The sequence below is a fragment of the Dreissena polymorpha genome, chromosome 6 (assembly GCF_020536995.1).
Source record: "Dreissena polymorpha isolate Duluth1 chromosome 6, UMN_Dpol_1.0, whole genome shotgun sequence".
Taxonomy (NCBI): domain Eukaryota; kingdom Metazoa; phylum Mollusca; class Bivalvia; order Myida; family Dreissenidae; genus Dreissena; species Dreissena polymorpha.
Window position 1 is genome coordinate 20,238,862 of NC_068360.1, and position 23,243 is coordinate 20,262,104.

Sequence of the window (23,243 nt, forward strand, 5' to 3'; positions counted from 1 at the left end):
GAACATTTTTCACTTTTCACTTTTACACAGTTTGTAAGTACAACCACCCTATTGGTTGCAAGCATAATAGTGCCATTTTTTTTTAATAGTCATGATAAAACATGAGTTTCTAAGAAGATTGAGACAACATATTATATTTTAAACAATGTACATATAGCAAGGCCACACACATCCTTGTATTAAAGACTTTCCCAGTTTGAACTCATTACATTCATCATTACAGTACCCTTATTAATTCTGTAACCATCTATAGGTTTACTTAAATTAAGAATTATGATATGCCATAATAGTCATATTGTAATTAAGACCTACATCATCATATTTCTCCATTGCGCCTATATATATGTCTTTCTACATACATCATGAAAATGCGCCTTCCTTAAGTCGGTGATCACCCTTTGTACACCTTGATCATATATACACCTTGTATATATCTTCTAACCTTCTAGATATCAATGGTTAACAGAACCCCATATTACACAAGTAACTTAAATAATATTGTTGAAAATATAAAAGTTAAGCATTAGTTTGATTATAAAAACTAGTACCATATTTCCCATTCCCTCCCAAAAAATAATCAAATCATGTCCGGACAAATTTTGAATTTACACACAGTACATAGTATTATAATAATAAAACTTAACTTAGACATTTAACCCAACATTACAGGTTAATTGCTATGGTAAGGTAGCTTACTTGGTAAGTTACTGGCTTTTGAATTGTCTTTCTACTTCAAGTGCCTGCTTCATTGGAGACGTGTTCACCCCAGTACACTTCTTCAAGTGCCTGCTTCATTGGAGACGTGTTCACCCCAGTACACTTCTTACATTGACATCATTTTACATTGTAAAAACATACTACATTGAATCAGTGTACATTATTTTAGCTGATTTTACTTTTTAATTGGAACACTTAAAGGAGGTTTACACTTCAATAACACTCAGTGTCTCAATTTCTGCGTTTGTATAAAATTTATGGATTGTCAATCAATGTTTACAGTAAACAACTTTAAACCACATTTACACAAAAGAGGCATAACAAATGTAATTTCATTTCACACAAAAAACTTCGTATATACATGTATTAGGTAAATTGAGATTTTAGAATAACAATTTATGTAAAAATTTAATTTTTGATTTTGTTTGGTAACATAAAATTACTTTCTATAAACGAATAAAATTGGTCTAAAACTGATAAACAATAAGTCTCCGATCCTAGCTGTCTGGTCTGAAACCTGTCGGGTTATTGGACTGCCAGCGCCATAAGTCTTCACACATCTTTGCAAGATCAAGTTTTACCGCCCATCCAAGTTCCTTCTCAGCCAAAGAGGCATCAGCGTAACACGAAGCTATATCACCTTCACGACGACCGGCTATCTGGTAAGGCACACGTTTTCCAGAAGCAGATTCATAAGCTTTGGCCATGTCAATCACAGAAAAACCTTTCCCTGTTCCCAAGTTAAAAACCTTGCAGCCACAGTCCTTCTTGAGGTACTTCAAGGCAGCCACATGTCCCTGAGCCAGGTCCACTACATGGATGTAATCACGCACCTCTGTTTCATCAGGTGTATCATAGTTGTCTCCATACACTGTGAGCTCCTTAAGCCTTCCTACGGCCACCTGGGATACGTAGGGCATCAGGTTGTTGGGGATTCCTTGAGGGTCTTCCCCTAACTTGCCAGTCACGTGGGCCCCCACTGGATTGAAGTAGCGCAGCAGCACAACATTCCATTGCTTTTCTGCAGTGCAATTATCTTTGAGGATTTCCTCAATGAAGTACTTGGTCTTGCCATAGGGGTTGATGCAGCCCCCTACAGGGTGTTTCTCATCTATGGGCAGGTAACTGGGTGAGCCGTACACAGCGGCAGAACTGGAGAAGATCATGTTGTACACACTGAACTCCTTCATCACCTCAAGAAGACTGATTGTTCCGCCTATATTTGTCTTGTAATAGAGAAGAGGTTTGTAACAGGACTCCTCTACTGTCTTCAGGCAAGCAAAGTGCATCACACAGAGGATCTTGTGCTTTTTGAATAGATCCCTGAGGGCATCCTTGTCCAACATGTCCATACTGAATGTGGTCACCTGCTTGCCTGTGATTTCATTCACCCGCCTCATGCTCTCCATGCTTGCCTTTGGGAAGTTGTCCATGACAACCACATCATAACCAGCCTTTTATGAGTTCCACAACCGTGTGGGTACCAACATACCCGTATTCTCCACCATTATGTAACCGGACCGGGGGAAATCTGTGCCCTTATTATGATTAGCACAACACAACTCGCTTTCTGCGTTTACTCTTTTATTCATTTATAGTTCACATAATTTTCAGCAAATTCCATCTTCCTATATTGCATTCTTAAGCATTCCTTCTTAACTCTAGTAAATTCTTATCAGATCTTATTTAACAAATTCCATCCTCCTATTTCCAACTGTCTCTCTAACTTGTAACTGACTTTCTAACTTTTCTCTTACTGACCTCTACTTCCTTCCTTCATAAACTAACTTGTCACTCTTTTGAAACCCTCTCATCCCTAATACCAAGTCACACCCACACATCTCACTGACCAATAATATCTCTCATTCATCCATCGATCATACAGATTCTTAATGCCAAGTCACACCCACACATCTTACTGACCAATCATATCTATCTCTCATCCAACATACAGTACCTTACTTCCTTACTTCTACAAGACTGTAATTAATTAGCACCTAGTCTAGAATCTTTAGTCACAGTCATTATTTATAGCTAGAGCTGATAAGCATACAGTCAGCATACAGTCTGCATATTGAGTGTGAATTTAACATGAGAAGACTTCCAAGACTGTAACTAACACAATGTAATCAATATCAAGTTAAACATGTGGTTCCAAGTAACCTTCTACTGCAATTCAGTAGACAAAGAAATCATATTCAAACATATTCACAGAAATCAATTCAATATCTTTAAAACTGTAACTATTGTATTGTATGAATTTATAATGTACTCAATCAAAAATCAAATAATAAAATAATAATATTTGTAACTCTGTGACACAAACAGCATAAAACCAGAACAGCCTGCGAGTAACTCGCAGTCTGTACAGGTTTTATGCTGTTTGCTGCTCATCAGTATTTAAGGTTTGGAGATGATGCCTTAAACACCTGAATCTAGTATTCAACTTTCTAAGGGACTACACATGTGTGAAAATACGTATCTAAGTCGTCAAGGGTTAACCCTTTCATCATGCATGTGAAACTGTGTCTAAGCCAAATACAGCCAGTGTAGCTCTAGACAAGTTTGCACAATCACCATTTTTTCTTCCATGTCCATTCATAACAAAGTTCTTCAATGCAGTTCATGATCAGATCTTGAATCCTTTTTAGAGCTTGTTAAGCTATAGCCTACGCAATTTGCATTCTAGGTTTGTACTTTTGATATTGTCAGTAATTTAATAAAACTTTTGGATGTCTCAAGCCACATGCTTTTTTGTCTAGACTTCAAGATTGGCACTAGCAAAGGGATTATTATGATGCTTGCATAGTAATTGATATATTTGGGTAATCTCAAAAGTATATAATCAAGACCAGTAGGCCTTGATACTGATTGAATCAACCTTCTTAAAGCAATATTTGATGTTCTGTCAATTTTCATCAATCGTGTTTGTCTCCATGAATAGAGATAATTATGTTAGAAGGTATGGCACAATCAGTTTAAAGACAATATTTGAATGCACCCACTTTCAGAAGGCGGGGCATATACTAAAATGTGCCCTTTGTCCTTTATTTGAAATTAATAGGTTTAAACTAGTTTTAATAATTGTGTGTTTTTCATGAATCCAAGATGCCTCGTTTTCAAGTTTTATCACAAGCTGATGTTTTGTCTTTTTGGCAGACTTCAAACTTGTTACAAAGATCATTTCTTTAGGACTGAACATGAAGTGTTTCATATTTTCTTACTTTTCTGTATTGAGGTTTAAACAAAATGAAACAAGCGCTGTGTTTGTGAAACACTATGTCTCCATATATTTTACCTTTGACCTTGAAGGATGACCTTGACCTTCATCTTTCACCACTCAAAATGTGGAGCTCCATGAGATACACATGCATGCCAAATATCAAGTTGCTATCTTCAATGTTGCAAAAGTGTACATTAAATAAGTGATTTTGACCCATATATATGACCTTTGACCTTGAAGGATGACCTTGAAATTTACCTTTCACCACTCAAAATAAGCAGCTCCATGAGATACACATGCATGCCAAATATGAAGTTGCTATCTTCAATATTGCAAACGTTATGGCAAATGTTAAAGTTTGACGCAAACACACAAATAAACAAAAACAATATGTCCCCCACTATAGTGGTGGGGGACATAACAAAAAATTAAAATCAACAATTTATTGTTTTACATATTTGTCCAAATACATTTTTCTTTAGATTCACAAAAAGTATAAATGTATTTATGTTATCAAAACATAATATATACAATATAATATGTTTGCTCAACATACTTGATGCGCAGGCATTGCAAATAGATTGCAGCACAAGCAACGCAGAGGTATTCTCTTCTAGTAATTAAAATAAATATGGGTGTTTTTGTGTTTTCAGTAAATACAGATTGATTATGACTTTTGCAGAATTTTGCAAACAAAATAGTTTTCCTTACCAGAGAATTCTCCCAGTTATTGAAGATATAATCTTTACTAACAGCTATGATATATTACACAGCACATTAATCTTGATGTGTCATTTTTAGTCCTCCTCCAAAAAATAAAAAAAGAAGTTGTGTCAGAGAACATTCTTAGAGTGTTTGCTGTTGCATCAGTCATTGTGTTAGTCATGGAATGTGTCATGTTACATGTCATGGAACGTTTGCACCTTGATTGGTCATCATGGGACCAAATGTTTTTGTTAGCACAACAATGGTTCATTAAATATAATGCCTCACTGAGACTTGTTTTGCAATGGAATGTTTTCCTGTATATTGTTTGTATTCAGGACAGATATAGATGTTGCTAGAAGATTTCAGTTGAATATTCAATGGCGTCTTTATTTCATCAGCTAACAAAGTCTGTTACAATCCTTTGTTTAATCTGAGATCATGTTGAGAACACCTTTGACAATTGTATAGTGTTCTGATTTATATCTTTATTAAATGCTCTCATGTTTTTTAAATGGTTATTTTCACAGAACCAATCATCTTTTGTTTTATATATGTAACTTGTGTCCATTGGTTTGTATAAAGTAAGCAGCAGGCATACAAAATACTAATGACAGAACCATATATGAAGCATGTGAGGCAAAATGGGAGAATAGCGATTAATTTTTCGGCGTAAGCTGCATAAGCCAGCTTTTCACCTTAGCCTGACCTTTGTAAGTGTCCAATAAAATTCCAATAAAATTTCCCGCGGCTAGGTACGAATGAATACACTTCATTTATTCCATTGGCTGATTTGAGTATACCACCAGAACATTGGAAACATATCCGCGTCTTTGTAACACTGTTTTACTGTATGAAACAATTTTATCTCGAATGAAAAGGCTTAATAGATAGAACAGTTTTACACTCAATTCTCGACATCAATACAGTTTGTGCGTACACCTTTTATTTTCAGAGTATTACCAGCGCAAGAGCGTTTATACTTAAAAGGCTATGTTCTCATATTTAGTACTTACTTCCTTATTCCTGTCAACATGTTAACATGTAAAAGTATAAAGAGCAATGGAAGCGAGGCCTCACTTTAAAGCATTGCATTTCAACCCGCGAGGTATATCGGGTCAATTCGCGGACATTCAGAGTTTATATACAGGTCATCACCGGAGTTGGCGGCCAGTAAAATAATCGCTATATAATAAAGACGCTATCCGTGAACTAGGTGACCTGGAATTTTCTTTAGACCAGAAATATGTTAAATGAAGATATTCAGCAATATAATTATGGTATGTAAATAATAGATTCTTAATGTGTTTTCAACAATACAATGATAAATATTATTGTTGATAAATTTAACAATAATTATTCGTCCATATTGCCTAATGTACTAAAGTGATATTATGAGCATGTAACAGTTTATAGGTGTCTATCGCAACCGTTGATTATTTTTGATGTTTCTACTTCATATACACTTATATTAATTAATGCAGCATCATCATACTAAAACAATATACCAGAAAGAGAAAAATAATGCATTTGAATATCAACCGTACTTTCGTTTGACAACTGATCATGCGTTTACGAGTTGAACCTAAATTTAGTTTTAGTGCAGATTTGTTCATGCGACACAAAGACACGAAATTGTTTTACGGATCATTTCAGCTTACAGGACTGGGTGGGTCACGTAAGAATATCGAATATAAAATATATTTTATAAACAACTGGTAGCAAGGTGAGTTGCAGATAATTAATCAGTAACCACATTTTAACTAACTATTTTGACCTGTTAATTCTTTTCAGCTCAATTCAACAGTGCAAAATGCCCATAATATCACTTTAAGCATTAGCACGATGATAATTGATACTGTTAATAATCGAATCAAATAGCAATGCCCGACAAACCACTAAAACAGGTTTGTTCGAAGAACGCGCCTATAAATACGGATACTTCTCGTGTGGCCGGTTGACTCATATGTTTAAATTTCACTTCCATTCTTCTTTTGGTTTTCTGTTTTGTATCTATAGGTTTATGACCAGCAATATGTTATAATGTAAAATAAGCCGCGAAAACTCCCCGTAACATCCCGTACTGCGTGTGATGCAGCTAAGAACTGCACAGAAAAAGACATTCGCTATCCTTGATCTCATTCATTAAACTATTTACGCCGTATATCTTTTTTTAAAGATATTTCTTGTTTGAATTAAACTAGTGTGTCTAAATTCTGTAAAAAATACATCTATATAAGAAAACTGGTGCAAATAAGCATAATTGACAAATATAATTCCGTTTTTTCATTCACAATCTATAAATGGAAACTGTCTAGATTTTATGGCCATGTTTTCTGTAAATGGTTTCTTTAATCCAGACTTTGCTGTGATTCAGTTTCACTTAGAACGTTCAGAAGCCACAGGATCGTTCACAAAGTCTCTTTTATATTGTTGAGTTTTGGCTTTCATTTGTGCATAATAAAACAGTTTTATGATTCATGAAAGTAAAAAAGTAATTTTCAACTGGGGTTTTAATGTATTAGGTTTCTTTTACAATCAATAACAGTAATTACATGCTATACTGTTCAGGCTTTTTCCGCCCTATGCCACGGGTCCGAAATTCGGCCCCATTCCCAATGCAAATCTGGTTGTTTTTTTCCCAATTGAAAAAAAAATTCCCAATTCAAAAAAAAAAAAAAAAAAAAAATTTTTTTTTTTTTTTTTTTTTTTTTTACCCTTTAAATATATAAGATGACCTTATCTGGTGTAGAAAATAGAAAGTATTGCATAATTAAATTATCTGTTGCCTTGAATTTGTTTTAAGAACTGTAAAATATGTTAATGATTATTTAAGACTTTTTATCCTCAAAATCCGGCGCTTCCCGCGATTTTTTTCACCTCAAAAAGGCCAAGCCTTTTCCCCAAATTCAGATTAAAAAACCTGCACTAATCACACATGTTCATAATATTTTGTAAAATTTTAATAATAAGTTATCAAAATAGTCGTTATTTACCAGTTAACGGCTTCTTTGAAATATAAGAAACACTGTTTTAAATAATTTACATGCGATAATTTTTTCCAATTGAGCCAATTTTGCGATTAATTTTTTTCCCAAAATGGGGGTTTTCACGACGCCAAATTCCCAAAATTCCAGTGTGGCGTTTTCCCAAAATGGAGCGGAAAAAGCCTGCTGTTGTTGTTTATTGCTGTTGGGGAAAGTTCTCTGGTTGACTTGATGTTAAACTAGAGCTTTTGTAAGTGCTCTTTTGCAAATTTTTAATTCATTAAGTCTGCAAAAGCAATTTAGCACATTTGTTATTACTAAATTAAAAAGCAAAGCAAAAGTAAAACAGTGCATTTAATCTCATTTAAGTGTAGGAATCTTTTTTATAGTAATATCTGAGTTATTGTATGTAGATATTTATGACTATATATTAACCCTTTGCCACTTAGATACGTATATTGACGCTTTTGTAGTCTCATATAGAAAGCTAAATTTAATTAAATACCTTTCTTACCAAATTAAAGTTTTAAAGGCTTCATTTCCAACCCTTAGTAACTGATGAGCAGCAAACAGCATTAAACCTGAACAGACTCCGAGTTACTTGCAGCCTGTTCTGGTTTTATGCTGTTTGCAAAAGCCATTTTCACTTTGCTTCTAAGTGGGAAAGGGTTAATGAAGATATTCTTGAAGTACATTACTGATTTTTTTTTGTAATTTGTGTAATTATGTTATTTTAGCCACACAAATGGATGCCTATCTTAAGCTCAACTGTGAGAAACTTGCAAAGGATGAGCTTTTGGGAACCCATCATGGGTTGTGAGTAAACTTTTAATTAAAGTGACATCTTGTAAAATTTCTGCTTGGCGGATTTTTACAAAATTTACTGGAATGATCCTTGACTTACCCTCTATTACAAATCTTCTGTTCTTCCGCGTATATATTGGACACATGAGATAAAAATATTTTATGTAAAATATACAGTAACATCATTTACAAAAATGGATTTCATTGATAGGTAATGGCAATGAAATGTTAGATGAAATGTCTTACATTTCATGCAAAGATTATGAAAATGAAAACATTCCTTCATTGATTGCATTGATAAAAAATGGCAATGACATTTTCACTACATCACATTCGAAGTCAATTCTCATCTTTGCGTGTGGTCATGTTTGGGACATGGGTCATTAACCAGCTTCCTCCAGGCGTTTCGGTTCTAGGAGCGTATCTCTGGCTGTCCGACAATCTTGAGGCAGGAGTTGATGAAGATGTGGATTTTCTTTTGGTGGTTACCGTTGTTCTCCAGGTCTCTACTCCATGGAATATTGGCTTTACTATGCTTATTGAAGAGCCTGATCTTGGTGGTGATGCTTTTCGCATAAGATCCTCCGATGTTCTTCAGCTGATGGAAGGCTGCTCATACTTTACTGATGTGGGCTCTGACATCTGCATCCGTTCCTCTAGTGTTGTCCAGTATGCTGTTGAGATAGATGAAGCTGTCCATCTTCTCCAGCCCTTTGCCTTGGACAGTGATGTGTGTGCCATTGGATGCCTTGGACAGTGATGTGTGTGCCATTGGATGCGCTTTGCCTTGGACAGTGATGTGTGTGCCATTGGATGCCTTGGACAGTGATGTGTGTGCCATTGGATGTGTTGATATTGAACACTATGCTCTTCCCACTGTTTCTGGTGACGCCCAGCTTACCTGAGTTGTCTGTTGGATTTTCCCTGCATCTGTTGTTAGGTGTAAAAGAGAAAATTTTCATCATCAGCAAGTCCAGGTGTCCAAATGTTTCCAGACTGTCCACTTGATTCCATTTAATGACTATGAAATGTTACCGCATTGAATTTGATAGGTAATGCTCACCAATCTTTATATAAATAAAAACATGGATCAAGAGGTTATTAACCTGAATGCTGGCAGATATTGTTATTGAAGGTAAATTTTAAGTTGAAAATGTCAGGAAATTGCACCTAAGAGTAATCCCTTGAAAAGTGCCCTCCTCTCGATTGAAGACTTCACTGCAGTTTGCTTGCCTACCCAAAGGTGCGAAACATCTGGCATGGGTCTTAAAACAATTCCAGGTCTAGTGGCTACTGTTGAATTGAATTTTATATTACAATACATTGAGAGATTGCTTTAATTACAATATGATATAAAAACCTTGAAATATTTTCAGTGGATTAAAAGTCATCTTGTAGAATTTCATACTTTGCATTAAAATGTTATTAACCCTTGCAATATGTTCAGTGGATTTAAGGTAATCAATCACAACAATGTGATGGCGTACTGAATGTTGTGTCTTCTTAGTGATCAGGAGGTCTGAGGTTTCATGCCAACTCTGGGAGCATTCTCAAGATCTTCTCTTGAGACACCAATTTTAGTGTCTGCCCAGGAAATGCACTTGAAAGTATCTCCAATAAGCCATAGGCTTTTGATGTAATTTGAGTTAAAATATCCTTTGACTATTACAACTTAACTATTTCTCCTGAAATAAACATAATGACCTCCCCTGCGAAATGTTGTTCTGCAGTTCACGAATAATTCGTGAACAGTTCATGAACTGTTCATGAACTGAGTTCATGAATTGTTCACGAATAGTTCATGAACAGAAAATGAGCCACGTCTGTGAAAAGTTCTTGAAATTTTAGTTCATGAACTGTTCATGAACACTAATGGCATGAAGTGTTCATGAAATATTCTTGAAACCTAATGGCATGAAGTGTTCATGAACTATTCTTGAACCCTTATGGCATGAAGTGTTCATGAACTATTCTTGAGCCCGTGTGGCATGAAGTGTTCATGAACTATTCTTGAACCATTATGGCATGAAATGTTCATGAACTATTCATGAACATCAATGGCATGAAGTGTTCTTGAACAGTTCATGAACAACACAATTCTTGAAAAATTCTTCAGGGTTTTGCTGTTCACGAACAGTTCATGAACATTTTCCTTCTATTTTTCAATGGCTCATTTTCTGTTCACGAACTGTAAGTGAATAGTTCATGAACCATAGTTCTTCAAGAGTTCATGAACTGAGGTGGCATGAAGTGTTCATGAACTATTCATGAACAAGAATTTGTCAATTTATGCAAAGGTTATCATAAGTGTTACTAAAGCTCAACAAACAGGTCAGGGTTAGAAGAAACAAGTCTTGTATTAGCACTTAACATATTGATAGCAACATATAACAATAATTTAAATATAACACTAATAACTGAGATACATAGAGAATACTAGGATAGCGTTGAATACAGAGAAGTTTATGTTGCGAGGCTTAGAACGCCGGAAGCGCGAGCCTTGGCGAGCGCTTTCGGTGTTCGAGCCGAGAAACATAAACTTCTCTGTATTCAACGCTAATCCTAGTATTCCATTTATCCCATTTGATTTTTCAACGTGACATTTAACATAAATAGATCTAATAACCTTAACAATAATTTTAATTCAGTCATAAAAGCGCTTAAAATCTAACAAATGTAACCATGCGTAGTGATATACATGTATTTGTTATGGTACGCAAAATAGTCTTTAAAAAATTCACACACAAACTGTAAAACAAGTAAAAATATCATCATTTGCCTACATTCAATTTTACGCAGTATGCGAATTTTAATACATTACGACCGCGAAAAGATGATTGATTTTACTTTACTATAATTCATTTTATTTTCGAAAGAAAATGATCAAAATCCAATATGGCGGCGATTGCTCCTGACAAAATGCTGTCGATGTCAACATACATGTACACCATCGACGACCTAGTTCTGGCTACCATAACTTTAAATGTCGCTTTTTATGATTTTTGACTGGCGCGACTTTGTACAGCTCTGTCAATACTAAATAAACTGTACGCTGAAGTTTCTTTAGCTATCGACGACCTTGACAATTTTGACGAGTAAACAGACCATTCCAGCGACTGACACTTTATTTGACAAAATATACAGGGCAATACGTTTTCCGACTTCGGACGACGAATTTAAGGACGCGCAGAACGTGTTTTTTATATAATGTTATGGGTATGCCGTGTGTGATCCGATGCATCAATGGCGCCCATGTTAAAATCATTTCCCTGACAACAGGGAACGACACAAGTACAAACAAAAATCAAAACACGTAAGAACTAGTATCTTACCTTTAATTATCCTTTAAAATCCATCTATTATCCATTTAACTCAATAATTGACGATTTTGCATCTAGGGTCTTTAATAATTATTTTAGCATACTTTTATAAAGACCCTTATGCCATTCTATCACTTTATAAATTCAAATGAGTTTATGAACGCGATAAACTTTCTTCTTCGTCACACGCTACGTCATGTACTCTACATTACTGCTGTTCAAATGAACCGGAGCAGTTTATCTAATAATAGCCGTTGGTAAACTCGGTTGCATTTGCAGATTTCTGCATACAAACATAATTATGTTTAAACTTGCACAATGTTTTATTTATCTATGGTAAATGCCCTTATTGTACGAAAAAATAATTTAATATATAAATACACAAAGAATGGAAAACATTCCAGTACACAACAGATAAATGAGTAGAAAATACCCGTGTACAAAATGCATACATGCCATAATTTTTCAGACCAATGCCGGGACATTGAGTTAAATTGTCCGGGACTTTTGACGATTTTCCGGGACATGTATAAAATGTAGCGATATTTATAGACAGGGATCATATTTTTTTCGGTTTTGTCGGTCCTAGACCGATTGGGGTCATGAAAGACCGATTGAAAATCCCAAACAGTCGGTCCGAATCTGTTTGCTTAAATTCCCATAAAATCGATTGCAAGTTACACAATATACACGTCAACGCACACCCTAATGACAGTCTTATCTCGATTAGGTGTGATAAACTGATAAATCAATCGCTGCAGTCCAGTCTCTAAACCGGTCTGGACCGGTTTATTGCACGTCCGACCAAGAATAACAAACTTGTGAATAGGGGATTAAAGACGCGTCCGAAATTAATGAGGGTGTTTGAAAATTTCTCAAACTGTAAAAACCGCAAAACAATTAAAGAGACTTAAGGCCTGTGATGTACATATCGATCGATTATCGGTATCATTGTGCGTCTATTGATAGTTATTGGTATAGAGGCTAAGGTGACAGCGCGCACTGGTATATAATCGGTCTTTGATGTTAATTGACGTGAATGTGAAACAAAACAATTTGTTACGATTGTAATTGCATTAAAAAGAAATGTTTGTAGCTCATATGCGCGAATAAGTAATCTATTTGTTTACTGATGTGTATGTTTATCACACCAAGATATTACTTATAGACCATAAAACTTAGATTTATCGTCATTTTCATTGTAAAATGGCACAACGCAAGATTGTTGCGTGGTTACAAACTCAATTGAAACCGAATGAAAACCGGAGTAGCGAACCGGTGTTACGTGCATATTCAGTGACTGGGAGTAGCGACCCAAGTTCACATGAGAACCGGTCTGGCAAACCGGATTCTCAAACAGACTGTCGGCTTGAGCAACCGATTAGTCTGCAACTAAGAAATGAAAGTTGCATAAACGAGACTAGAATTGTCGATTCGAATTCCGAAATTATCTCTAGCGGGTGTGGCAATGGTACAGATTCGGCTGTTGTAAGTGCCAACCCATTATCAAAGCGCAAGCGGGACAAGTCCCCTGCGCATGGTTCCAAAAAGGCAAGGCATGACAGTAGTAGTGAAAGTAAAAATTTCACATCTAGTTGGCTGGGCAAATTTAGTTGGCTACAGTATGACAATGGAGCCATGTTGTGCACTTTGTGCGTCAAACACAACAACCTGTCCAAATTTACGTCAGGTTCTACCAACTTTCGCAAATCTACATTGAAAGACCACGAGAATAGTAGTGGTCACAAAACGTCCATGCAAATGGAATCAGACATGTTAGCACAAAGGATGTCGTCTGTTGACAAAAGTATGAGCAAAAATGCTGACAACATAAGACTGGCGGTCTGTAGATTGATTCGCACAGCGTTTACAGTTGCTAAGTCAAACATGCCTATCGAAAAGTATCCAATACTTTGCGAGTTACAAGTCAGCAACGACACGCCTCTTACAAGATCTTTGTACCATGATGCAAATGCTTGCGTGGAGTTCATACAGATAATATCAAACCACATAGACGACACCTTGTTACAAAAAGTGAAAAGTAGCCCTGCTCTCGGTATCATGATTGACGAGAGCACAGACATTGGTTTGGAGAAACACTTGATTGTGTATGTGAACTATTTGCACGATGGTGACATGCACACTAGTTTCCTTACGTTGATAAAACTCAGTGCTGCAGATTCTGGCGTGGTATACAACTCGCTTGTGGGTGTTCTCAAGGCCCGTGGCATAAACCTAGAACGTGTGTATGGGTTTAGCTCTGACGGGGCCGCAGTCATGACCGGAAAACAAAATGGTGTGTCTGTTCGCTTGAAATCGGACAACCCATTCATGCTTGACATGCATTGTGCTGCCCACAGACTGGCATTGAGTAGCCTTGATGCAGCAAAGTCTGTGAAAGAAGTCGCATATTACGAAGGCCTGCTTCATTCACTTTACTCGTTTTTTTGTCGATCGAGTAAAAGACTTGAGCATTTGAAAGTTTGGCAAGATGTTCTTGAAGACCCACAAGTCAAACCTACAGCTGTGCACCAAGTTCGCTGGTTAAGTTTTGCTAACAGTGTAACGAATGTGAGAAAAACACTGCACTCGCTTTTGAAGTCAATGGAAAGCGATTCCGATGATGATGTCATGGCATTGTCATTGTTTCAAGTTTGCAGAACATACAAGTTTCTGTTTCTGACACACTTCTTTTCTGACATCATGTCGGAACTTGCTTTGGTTTCAAAGGCATTGCAATTAGAGAAGCTTTCATACAGTCAACTTACTGGTACTATCCGAACTGCATGTTGTTCCATTGAACAGCAGTATTTGGTTGAGAAACCTTCCTATGGACCAAACCTGCGTGAATTTTTGACAACATACGAGACACAAGAGACGTTTCATGGGGTGTTAATAAAACGAACCCACAAAGACACACGACTGCCTGTTGCGGTATCGGAGTTTGCAGAAATACTGTTGAACAGCATTCAGGAGCGTTTCCCAAAAATTGAAATATGGGAAGCAATGATGCTGTTCAACCCGGCCGACTTTCCAAGTTCCACTAAAGACCAGGCCGATTATGGCAATAAGCAAATCTCAGTGCTTTTGAAGCATTTCGGAAAAGAGATCGGTGGCAAATCGCCGCCCGTTTGTGAAGAGGGAGCCCTCCGAGAATTTTCTCTGTTAAAAAATTACATGTTCGACCTCAAAGTGTCATCATTCGAGGGGCTTGCTGACAAAATTCTGTCTCAAGAAGAGATGTGGGCAAAGTTCCCAAACATGACGGGGCTTCTTGCCATCTGCAGGGTGCTCCCTGTCAGTACAGTAGACTGTGAACGTGGGTTTTCAGCTCAAAACCTCATAAAAACTCGTCTAAGATGCAGAATGGGTTTGGAAAATCTTGACAATTTAATGCGCGTTGCCATCAATGGCCCTGACTTGTCTGCATTCGAGCCCGAGGTTATTTACCAGAAGTGGCGTTCAGTGAAGAATCGGCAAATATTTTGCAACAACAAGAAGCTTGATAAGTTAATAAACATGTAATCCCATATTGTTCATCGTGTTGAAGATGTGCAGACAATGACAGGATTGTGTACATTTGCTATTCATTATTTGTTCACGCTTTTTGTGCTTTTGGTGCTTTTTGCGTTTTTTAAACGTTTTGTGCTTTTGTATTGCATGTCAACATTATCTTGCTGAGTTTTATTGTTTAAATATTTTGTATTGCCTGTTGCTTGTGCTGAAATGCATATATGTACTTGCAACCTTTCATTGTGAGGAAGCTGCTGACCAGTTCACTCCGAAATTGATTCGATCTGATACTTAAATAATTCGTTTTTACCCACTTTCTTAGCGGTACCACATTTTGTTTTCGTTTCTTCTTAGTTTTATGCTCGCAAATTTTATGGCAGTTTTTTGGATCTACGTATAGATGCAGGTCAGAGGCTTCATGCACAACATTTTTAAATTATATAAAAACTAGTAGAAATAAATCTTATCTTTATCTTATCTCATTATTAATGACATTCATGTATGATTGTACTATATCCTGTTGCCTAGTCCTAAATATTGATTTGTATTTATGTATTAAGCACACGATTACTATTGCGTTGTTTCGTTATGTTTTATAAATGTATTGTTATCACTTTGAACGGTAATAAATTTGATAATATCAGAGATAAAAGTAAAAAAACGATTATTTGGTTTTGTTGTTGTCAGTAGCCAACATCCGCACAGACGTGTTTATTTCCAAGCATATTTGTAAGCTATTATCAAATCGACAACGATTTAAAACATCGTTTACGACTTACGCACCTTTATAATAGTTGACAACGATGAATAAAATGTCTGTTGAAAACGACACACGAAAAAACAATGATATAGCAAATGATAAAAACAATTGAGAAAACTCGTATGTTCCGTTTAAAACAAATGCCAAATGGAATTTAACTTGTACGTTTATTACGCGTATTAAGTGCATGGCAAAAGCAATGGTATATATAATAACGTATTTTTCATGATTTCGGATGTAAACTTTTCGGATACTTTTCCCCCTATTTTAATCCGGACCGATTGGGGTTGCGGGAAAATATGATCCCTGTTTATAGACATATGCATTTTTGGTACGTTTTTTGTGTGTTTCACATCGTTAATTGCAAAAGTTCGAAAGCTTATCCGAAATACACTTGATCTATTAACGTCAAATTAAACATTACTACTTCCGTTACTAGATACAAGATACGTGTTTTCAGTGTAAGCGTTCTAAACATAGATGGTGACGTCACTGCGTTATTGTTATTTAGACCGGTGTGTAACGCGTAGTTGTTGATACGCCTTTATACATTTATAACATTTATGTAATAAAAAATACAACAATACAGTACCGTTAGATCGTCAACTCAAATCAATTCACAATACATACAACCAATCACAATAAAACAAATACAACAAAACAGTACCGGTAGATCGTCAACTTAAAATCCGGACAGTCACACATTGGACTTCAGATGTGTGATCAACTACCATTTGCCCTTACGCAGCGGGAAATAATGACGTAGTAGATTAAAGTCAATTAACAACCACATTAAACAATGCCGCCTGTTCGGTTTGACCGCGAACGTGAGACAATCGATGTAGGTAACAGGACCCCTGTTAATTGATCGATTTTGACACGTAGCGTAGTCTGCCTATTCGGGTAGGCATTGTCATGGAGACGCTGCAGATATACACAGATTCGAGGTGCAGTTAAGCCTAAGATAAGGTACATGTATATTTGGATTTTGTGAATTCCGGGACATTTGACAGACTTCCGGGACAGCGGGACAAGTTCTTCATTTCCGGGACTGTCCCGGACAATCCGGGACGTATGGCATGTATGCAAAATGGGACGTTCCCAATTCCAGTGTGGTGCTATTTTTACCATCTTATACTTAACACAGCTCTATGCCTAACGTGAATTAAATAGGAAAGCAAACATAGCAGATTATTCATGAACTGTGCGATATGTGTATGGCTTGTTGTACATTCTTAATATTTAAGTTAAATGTCAAAAGTAGATCTATATGCTTTGGTTATAAACAATGCACATTACACGAAATTAGTCAAATGTGATCAATTGACAATTCAGATATGTCGACATACAGTACATGTAGAAAACATGTGAAATAAGTCGCGTTTATAATAAATCGTCAAAAAATGGGGAAAATGACGCAATAAGTATGTCATTTTATGACGCCATCAATCAACTGATTCATTAAACGGATGACGAAAGAGTATAGCATATGACTAGATTTAAAGGTTGAAGGTCGTATAATTTTGAAGCTTAAGTTTTGTCGACTTTGTTTCTTATGAAAAATCATTCAGTGGTAAAGTAAATATAAATAAAAAAATTAACAAAACAAAAATCGTGTAATTTGTTATTTTATTTCAACATTTCTTTTGGTGAATTTGTCATATATATTTTTTTCTGCAAAATATGCACATTTTCTTCTAATGGGTGTCCTTAAAATTCGATAAATGAACCAAACAATATCGACCTAATTTTAGCGCATATCGCATGACGTCATTTAAAAAGTAGTCCGTGCACGCGACAGGTATATTCCACAGTGTTGAATACAAGCAAGTATATTCCACAACGTGTTATACCGTCAATGTCGCGGTGAAAATGGGATAAAAGTGGTTTGATAATACTCTTTAAATTTCATAATACAACTTTGCACTATATGTTCATGAATAATTCATGTATTGAAAAGATTATGAATAGTCTCATTTTCAGTTCAAGAATCATTTACTAATCAATGGTTTCCCTGAAATGGTTACACTTACAGTGCCAAAGAACTTGAAATGGAACCAATGGCTGATCAGTTCAGCCGGTAATTTATTAAAGACTTACATTTTCAAATATAACATAAACCATGTGCCTTCCGTTTCAACTTCCTGTGCACACAATATTCTTTCTTTGTAAAAACAGCAATGCAATGTACATTGAGTTCTTGATATCATCTTAAACTGTTCTTGAAATAAGATGTCCTTAAAACGTTCTTAAACTTGTCTTTTAAGTCTTCCAAGAACAATGACAGGTCCTTTTAAGAACATATTGGATTTTTAAAAAGTCCATCATATGTTCAAAAACATTGCGTAGACCTGTTTAAGAACATCAGAAGGAAACATGTTGTTCAAAAAAGTTCTTAAAGTGTTCAAGAATAGTTTAAGAATAATTCAAGAACAGGAAAGGTCCTTAAAAAGTTATTGAAGTGTTCCTGAAGGCAGTTCTTGAACAGTTCTTGTACAAATGTTCTTAAAATTCTCTAGAACAGGTCAAGAACTCTAACTTACAGTGGTGAAAGTACTATGCATATTCATACTAACTTCACAGGTTTCACAAATCTACAAGATTTGTATGCTAGACATTTCAATATTACTTTCAAAAATATGTATGAAACATCTAGCACAAAGGAATTCATGAATTATTCATGATGGATCCTTAAAGTCTGTCTCAGAAAAGTCATAAGAATTGTGCATGAAATGTTCATCACTAAGTATTTATGGTTAGATGAAGAACTGTTCATGAACTTTGAAATGTTCAACAATAATTCATAAACAGTTCATGAACATGTCTTAAGAACAGATCATGTCCAAAAGTTCATAACTAAGCTCAGGAACTTTTTCAGAACCGTTCATGAACAGTTCTTGATTGGCTTGAAGTGTTCATGAAATCATGAACAACATTTCGCCGGGGGGGGGGGGGTGGGGGGTTGAACAACAGTAAATGTCAGTAGGAAAAAAATGTAAAACAACAAGTGTGACCTTCAAATAACAATGGCTGCAGAATCTGGTTGTCATCAATCATGAAGCTCAACTTCAATCTAGCTTATTGTCACAAACCCACCAATTTATTTTGCTTTGACACATTTATTTGTAAGTTACTGAAATTATATTACTGACTATATGATTTTAAATTAGTTTGGAATTGTGTTTGTTTTATGTTTGCATTTTCTTTTATCTACTAAGCATTGTGATTTAATTTCTTAGCACACATGCTATTTTTATGTAAATCTACAGCAACAGGTAAGGGCCTAGCTGAAGGAACTTCAGCGTACAGTTTATATAGTATTGAAAGACCTGTACGCTGAAGCGAACCCCATATCGAAAGTAAACCAGAGTCGTAACATATTTATGTCACGCTATAAATCAAAGACAGTTCATTTTCTTGGATACATTTCTACATATATTGGTGAATGAATATCAATTATTGCATCGGGGCATATTTTAAGGTTCAAATGTTTAAAATGCAGCTTACAATAGATGAAAATAACTATCATCAGCCTGAAATTCACAATTTTGATGCCATTGTCGCTTTGTCACGTGACGAGTTTTCATTTGGATTCTTTCGGATCGACTTTGACATTTTTTGCTGAAATTGTAAACATTACTTTCGTTTTCTGAAATCTATTATTTGTGATTAACAACTTACGTCTGGTGGATTAAAAGACTGATTTCAAAGTGAATCAGGTAATTTTAAATAATTATACTTTGAGTTTGTATGTTTACTACAATTTGTTTACAAAACAAGCAAGAATAATTTAAAATACCAGGAAATGTCATTCTGAATTTGAAAACACTTGAGGACATGGTATGTTACTAAAAATAGAAATAATGTCATATTACCGTGAAATCTCGGGAGATTGGCATTTCAATAATGTCTGTCGCATCGTTGTTTTTCTTGACATGTTAGAGCAGAAAAGACAAATTTTAAATGTTTAAGATAGTATTTTGTGAAAGAATATATCAATTAAATGTGAAAAATGTCAAATTTCCAATCAAGTGGTTGATTTGGGCCAATGACTGCATTTAAAAACTGTTTTGGACCAGTCTTTGTTAACTGTCAACTTTTCAAGAATTTCTGGTTGACTTTCCTAATACGGTTGGTCCATAACTTTAATGTCGCGCCAGTCAAAAATCATAAAAAGCGACATTTAAAGTTATGGTAGCCAGAACAAGGTAGGGCCATGCTATCCACACGTTCTGCTATATTCTTTTTAATAACTATATATGTTTTTGCTTTTTTTTCTTTATTTATGATTTTACTTGGTATAACATTCCTACAAACAAAACACAATGAAAATATTTATTTATAACATGATACCCCGGAAACAAAACAAATATTAAATATCCTTATTGTCCCGTACCGGTGAAACCAGAGGGGACTTATGGTTTGTGCTCTGTCTGTCTGTCAGTCTGTCTGTCAGTCCGTCACACTTTTCTGGATCCTGCGATTACTTTAAAAGCCCTTCATATTTTTTCATGAAACTTTATGATGATGCACATCATTTCATTTTGTTCCTATGTCAAGAATTATGGTTGCTATGGCAACAAATATATAAAATAAAATAAAAATACTGACAATGGTGGAGTTTCACCTGTAGGGGACCATATTGATTGGCAATCTCTTGTTTTATTTACTTCTGTTGTATAGTGTCTCAAATCTTTTATTCTTTAAATCTATCAGCAATTATTGAAACCTCATTGCTCTTTTAAGGCAAATCACATTTATAAATTAATTTACTGATATCTAGCCTGCATGATAAAGAAGCTGTTCTCATAAGATAGATTTCTGTATTCTACTCCTTAGTTATGTTGCTTTATGCCAACAATTTGGAAAGCAAATTTGTGTTTTTAATGACTTATTTATGTGTACAATTATGTTTTCTTGTTTCAGTAGTATCAAATGTGGTCAATAAACCTAATTCTGTCATTGATAAAGTAGATTCTGTAATTTATACCAGCCTTAGCTTATCTCAAACATTACCAATTTTCTTTCCCCAAATTACCAAGCATGAAAAATGTTGAGTATCTACATTCAAGATAAGAATTAAATGGGTAAAACATTCCACCATTCTTGCTCTTTATTCTTATGGCTTTATAAAAATGGACTTGCAAATAAAAAGTTCTTGGCAGAAAATGTACATTTCTTATGTTTTGTTCCCAGGCGAAATGAAGGCCATATGACCATGGTATACCATGGTTTATCATGGCTAAACCATGGGGGACCATGATCATATGACCATGGTATGACCATGTTTTACCATGGCAGACCACGTTTTATTAAATGGCACCACAGTCTTTGGCCATGGTCATTATGACCATGGTTGAAATGGTAAAATACCATGGTTGACCATGGTATAATACCATGGTTGACCTTGGCCGAATACTATGGTCATGATGACCATGGATAAAGACCGTGGTGCCATTTAACAAAACGTGGATTCCATGGTCATATGACCATGGTCTACCATGGTAGACCATAGTCATATGGCCTTCCTTTTGTAAAACGGCACCACATTCTTAAGTGGTGATGTTTTGGATGGAAAAAGGCTGATGATAACTGCTGGAATTTCTTAAGGAATTTCCTGGAGAATTCCAGGAAAAAGATCAGGCTTTATAGTTCTTTTTTTACCAAAACTAGAAATAAAAGGCAGTTTTACTTTAAAAATTAACTTTTTGGCATTGCACACTTGTGTGGAGGTATGTGTCCAGGGCCATTGAATTACTGAAAGAACTTAAAGATAAAATTCAACATTGTAATAAAATCATTAGAATTGCTGACAAATTGGCATGTTGGTGAACAGTTAATGATGATGAAATGATTGGTTATGCTTCTGATTCTGTTGATGACAAAAACATTCATAAAGCAGAGGAAAGAGTGGTACAATGTAGCAAAATTGGGAAACATAAGTTGAAATGGAACCAATGGCTGATCAGTTTAGCCGGTATTTTATTAAAGACTTACATTTCCTAATATAACATAAACCATGTGCCTTCATTATCCCCAGGCTTTTTGAAAAGCGTGGGGATATTGTGGTTATCTCCACCGTCTGTCTGTCTGTCCGTCCATCCTGGCCACTATCTCCTCCTACACTATAAGCACTAGAACCTTGAAACTTACACACATGGTAGCTATGAGCATATGTGGGACCCTGCATTTTTTGGAATTTTGATCTGATCCCTGGGTCAAAAGTTATGGGGATTGGGGTGGGGCCGGGTCAGAGATTTTTACTCATTTTTTTAGGTTATTTTACTATAATTTCTTCATTTCTACACCGATTGTCTTCAAATTGATACTGAACCTCTCTTATGACAATACGGTCAATCTTAACTATGCATGGCCCCATTACCAACCCTGGGGCGCCCTGCCCACATAGGCCACGCCCACCCAAAATTGCATTTTACTATAATTTTTTCATTTCTATTCCGATTCACTTCAAATTGATACTGAACTTCTCTAATGACAATATGGTCAATCTCAGCTACACATGTCCCCATTACCAACCCTGGGGCACCCCACCCACATAGGCCACGCCCACCTAAAATTGCCTTTTACTATATTTTCTTCATTTCTACACCGATTCACTTCAAATTGATACTGAACCTCTCTTATGACAATACAGTCAATCCCAACTATGCATTGCCCCATTACCAACCCTGGGGCCCCCGCCCACATAGGCCACACCCACCCAAAATTGCCTTTTACTATAATTTCTTCATTTCTACACCCATTTACTTCAAATTAATACTGAACCTCTCTTATGACAATACGGTCAATCTCAACTATGTATGGCCCCATTACCAACCCTGGGGCGCCCCGTCCACAAAGGCCACGCCCACCAAAAATTGCCTTATACTATAATTTCTTCATAACTACATCTATTCACTAATAATTGATACTGAACTTCTCTTATGACAATACGGTCAGTCTCAACTATGCATGGCCCCATTACCAACCCTGGGGCGCCCCTGGGTCAAACATGCGGCGTCGGGAGACGCGTCCGCCTCTGCCGTGCCATTTCTAGTTCAGCATGCTTCTTTTTTAACTTCCTGTGCACACAATATTCTTCCTTTGTAAAAACAGCCATGCAACCAAGGCAAAGTGATGACCATGGTAGACCATGGTCACCATGGTTTTTGATAGTTGACCATGGTATTTGAATGTTGTTTACATAAAATATG

The 23,243-nt window shown here is 35.9% G+C and overlaps 2 protein-coding genes and 1 pseudogene across 4 annotated transcripts in view; 2 read left to right on the forward strand and 1 right to left on the reverse strand.

The window, feature by feature from the left end:
- Nucleotides 1-23,243, forward strand: part of LOC127835102 (muscleblind-like protein 1) — a 305,570-nt gene that overhangs the window by 107,897 nt on the left and 174,430 nt on the right. The gene's annotated exons all lie outside the window — the stretch shown is intronic.
- LOC127835484 (UDP-glucose 4-epimerase-like) lies at nucleotides 991-2,531 on the reverse strand (annotated as a pseudogene).
- Nucleotides 13,644-15,281, forward strand: LOC127835485 (zinc finger protein 862-like). Its single transcript, XM_052361929.1, has one exon. The coding sequence runs from the start codon at nucleotides 13,644-13,646 to the stop codon at nucleotides 15,279-15,281; it is 1,638 nt and encodes a 545-aa protein (XP_052217889.1).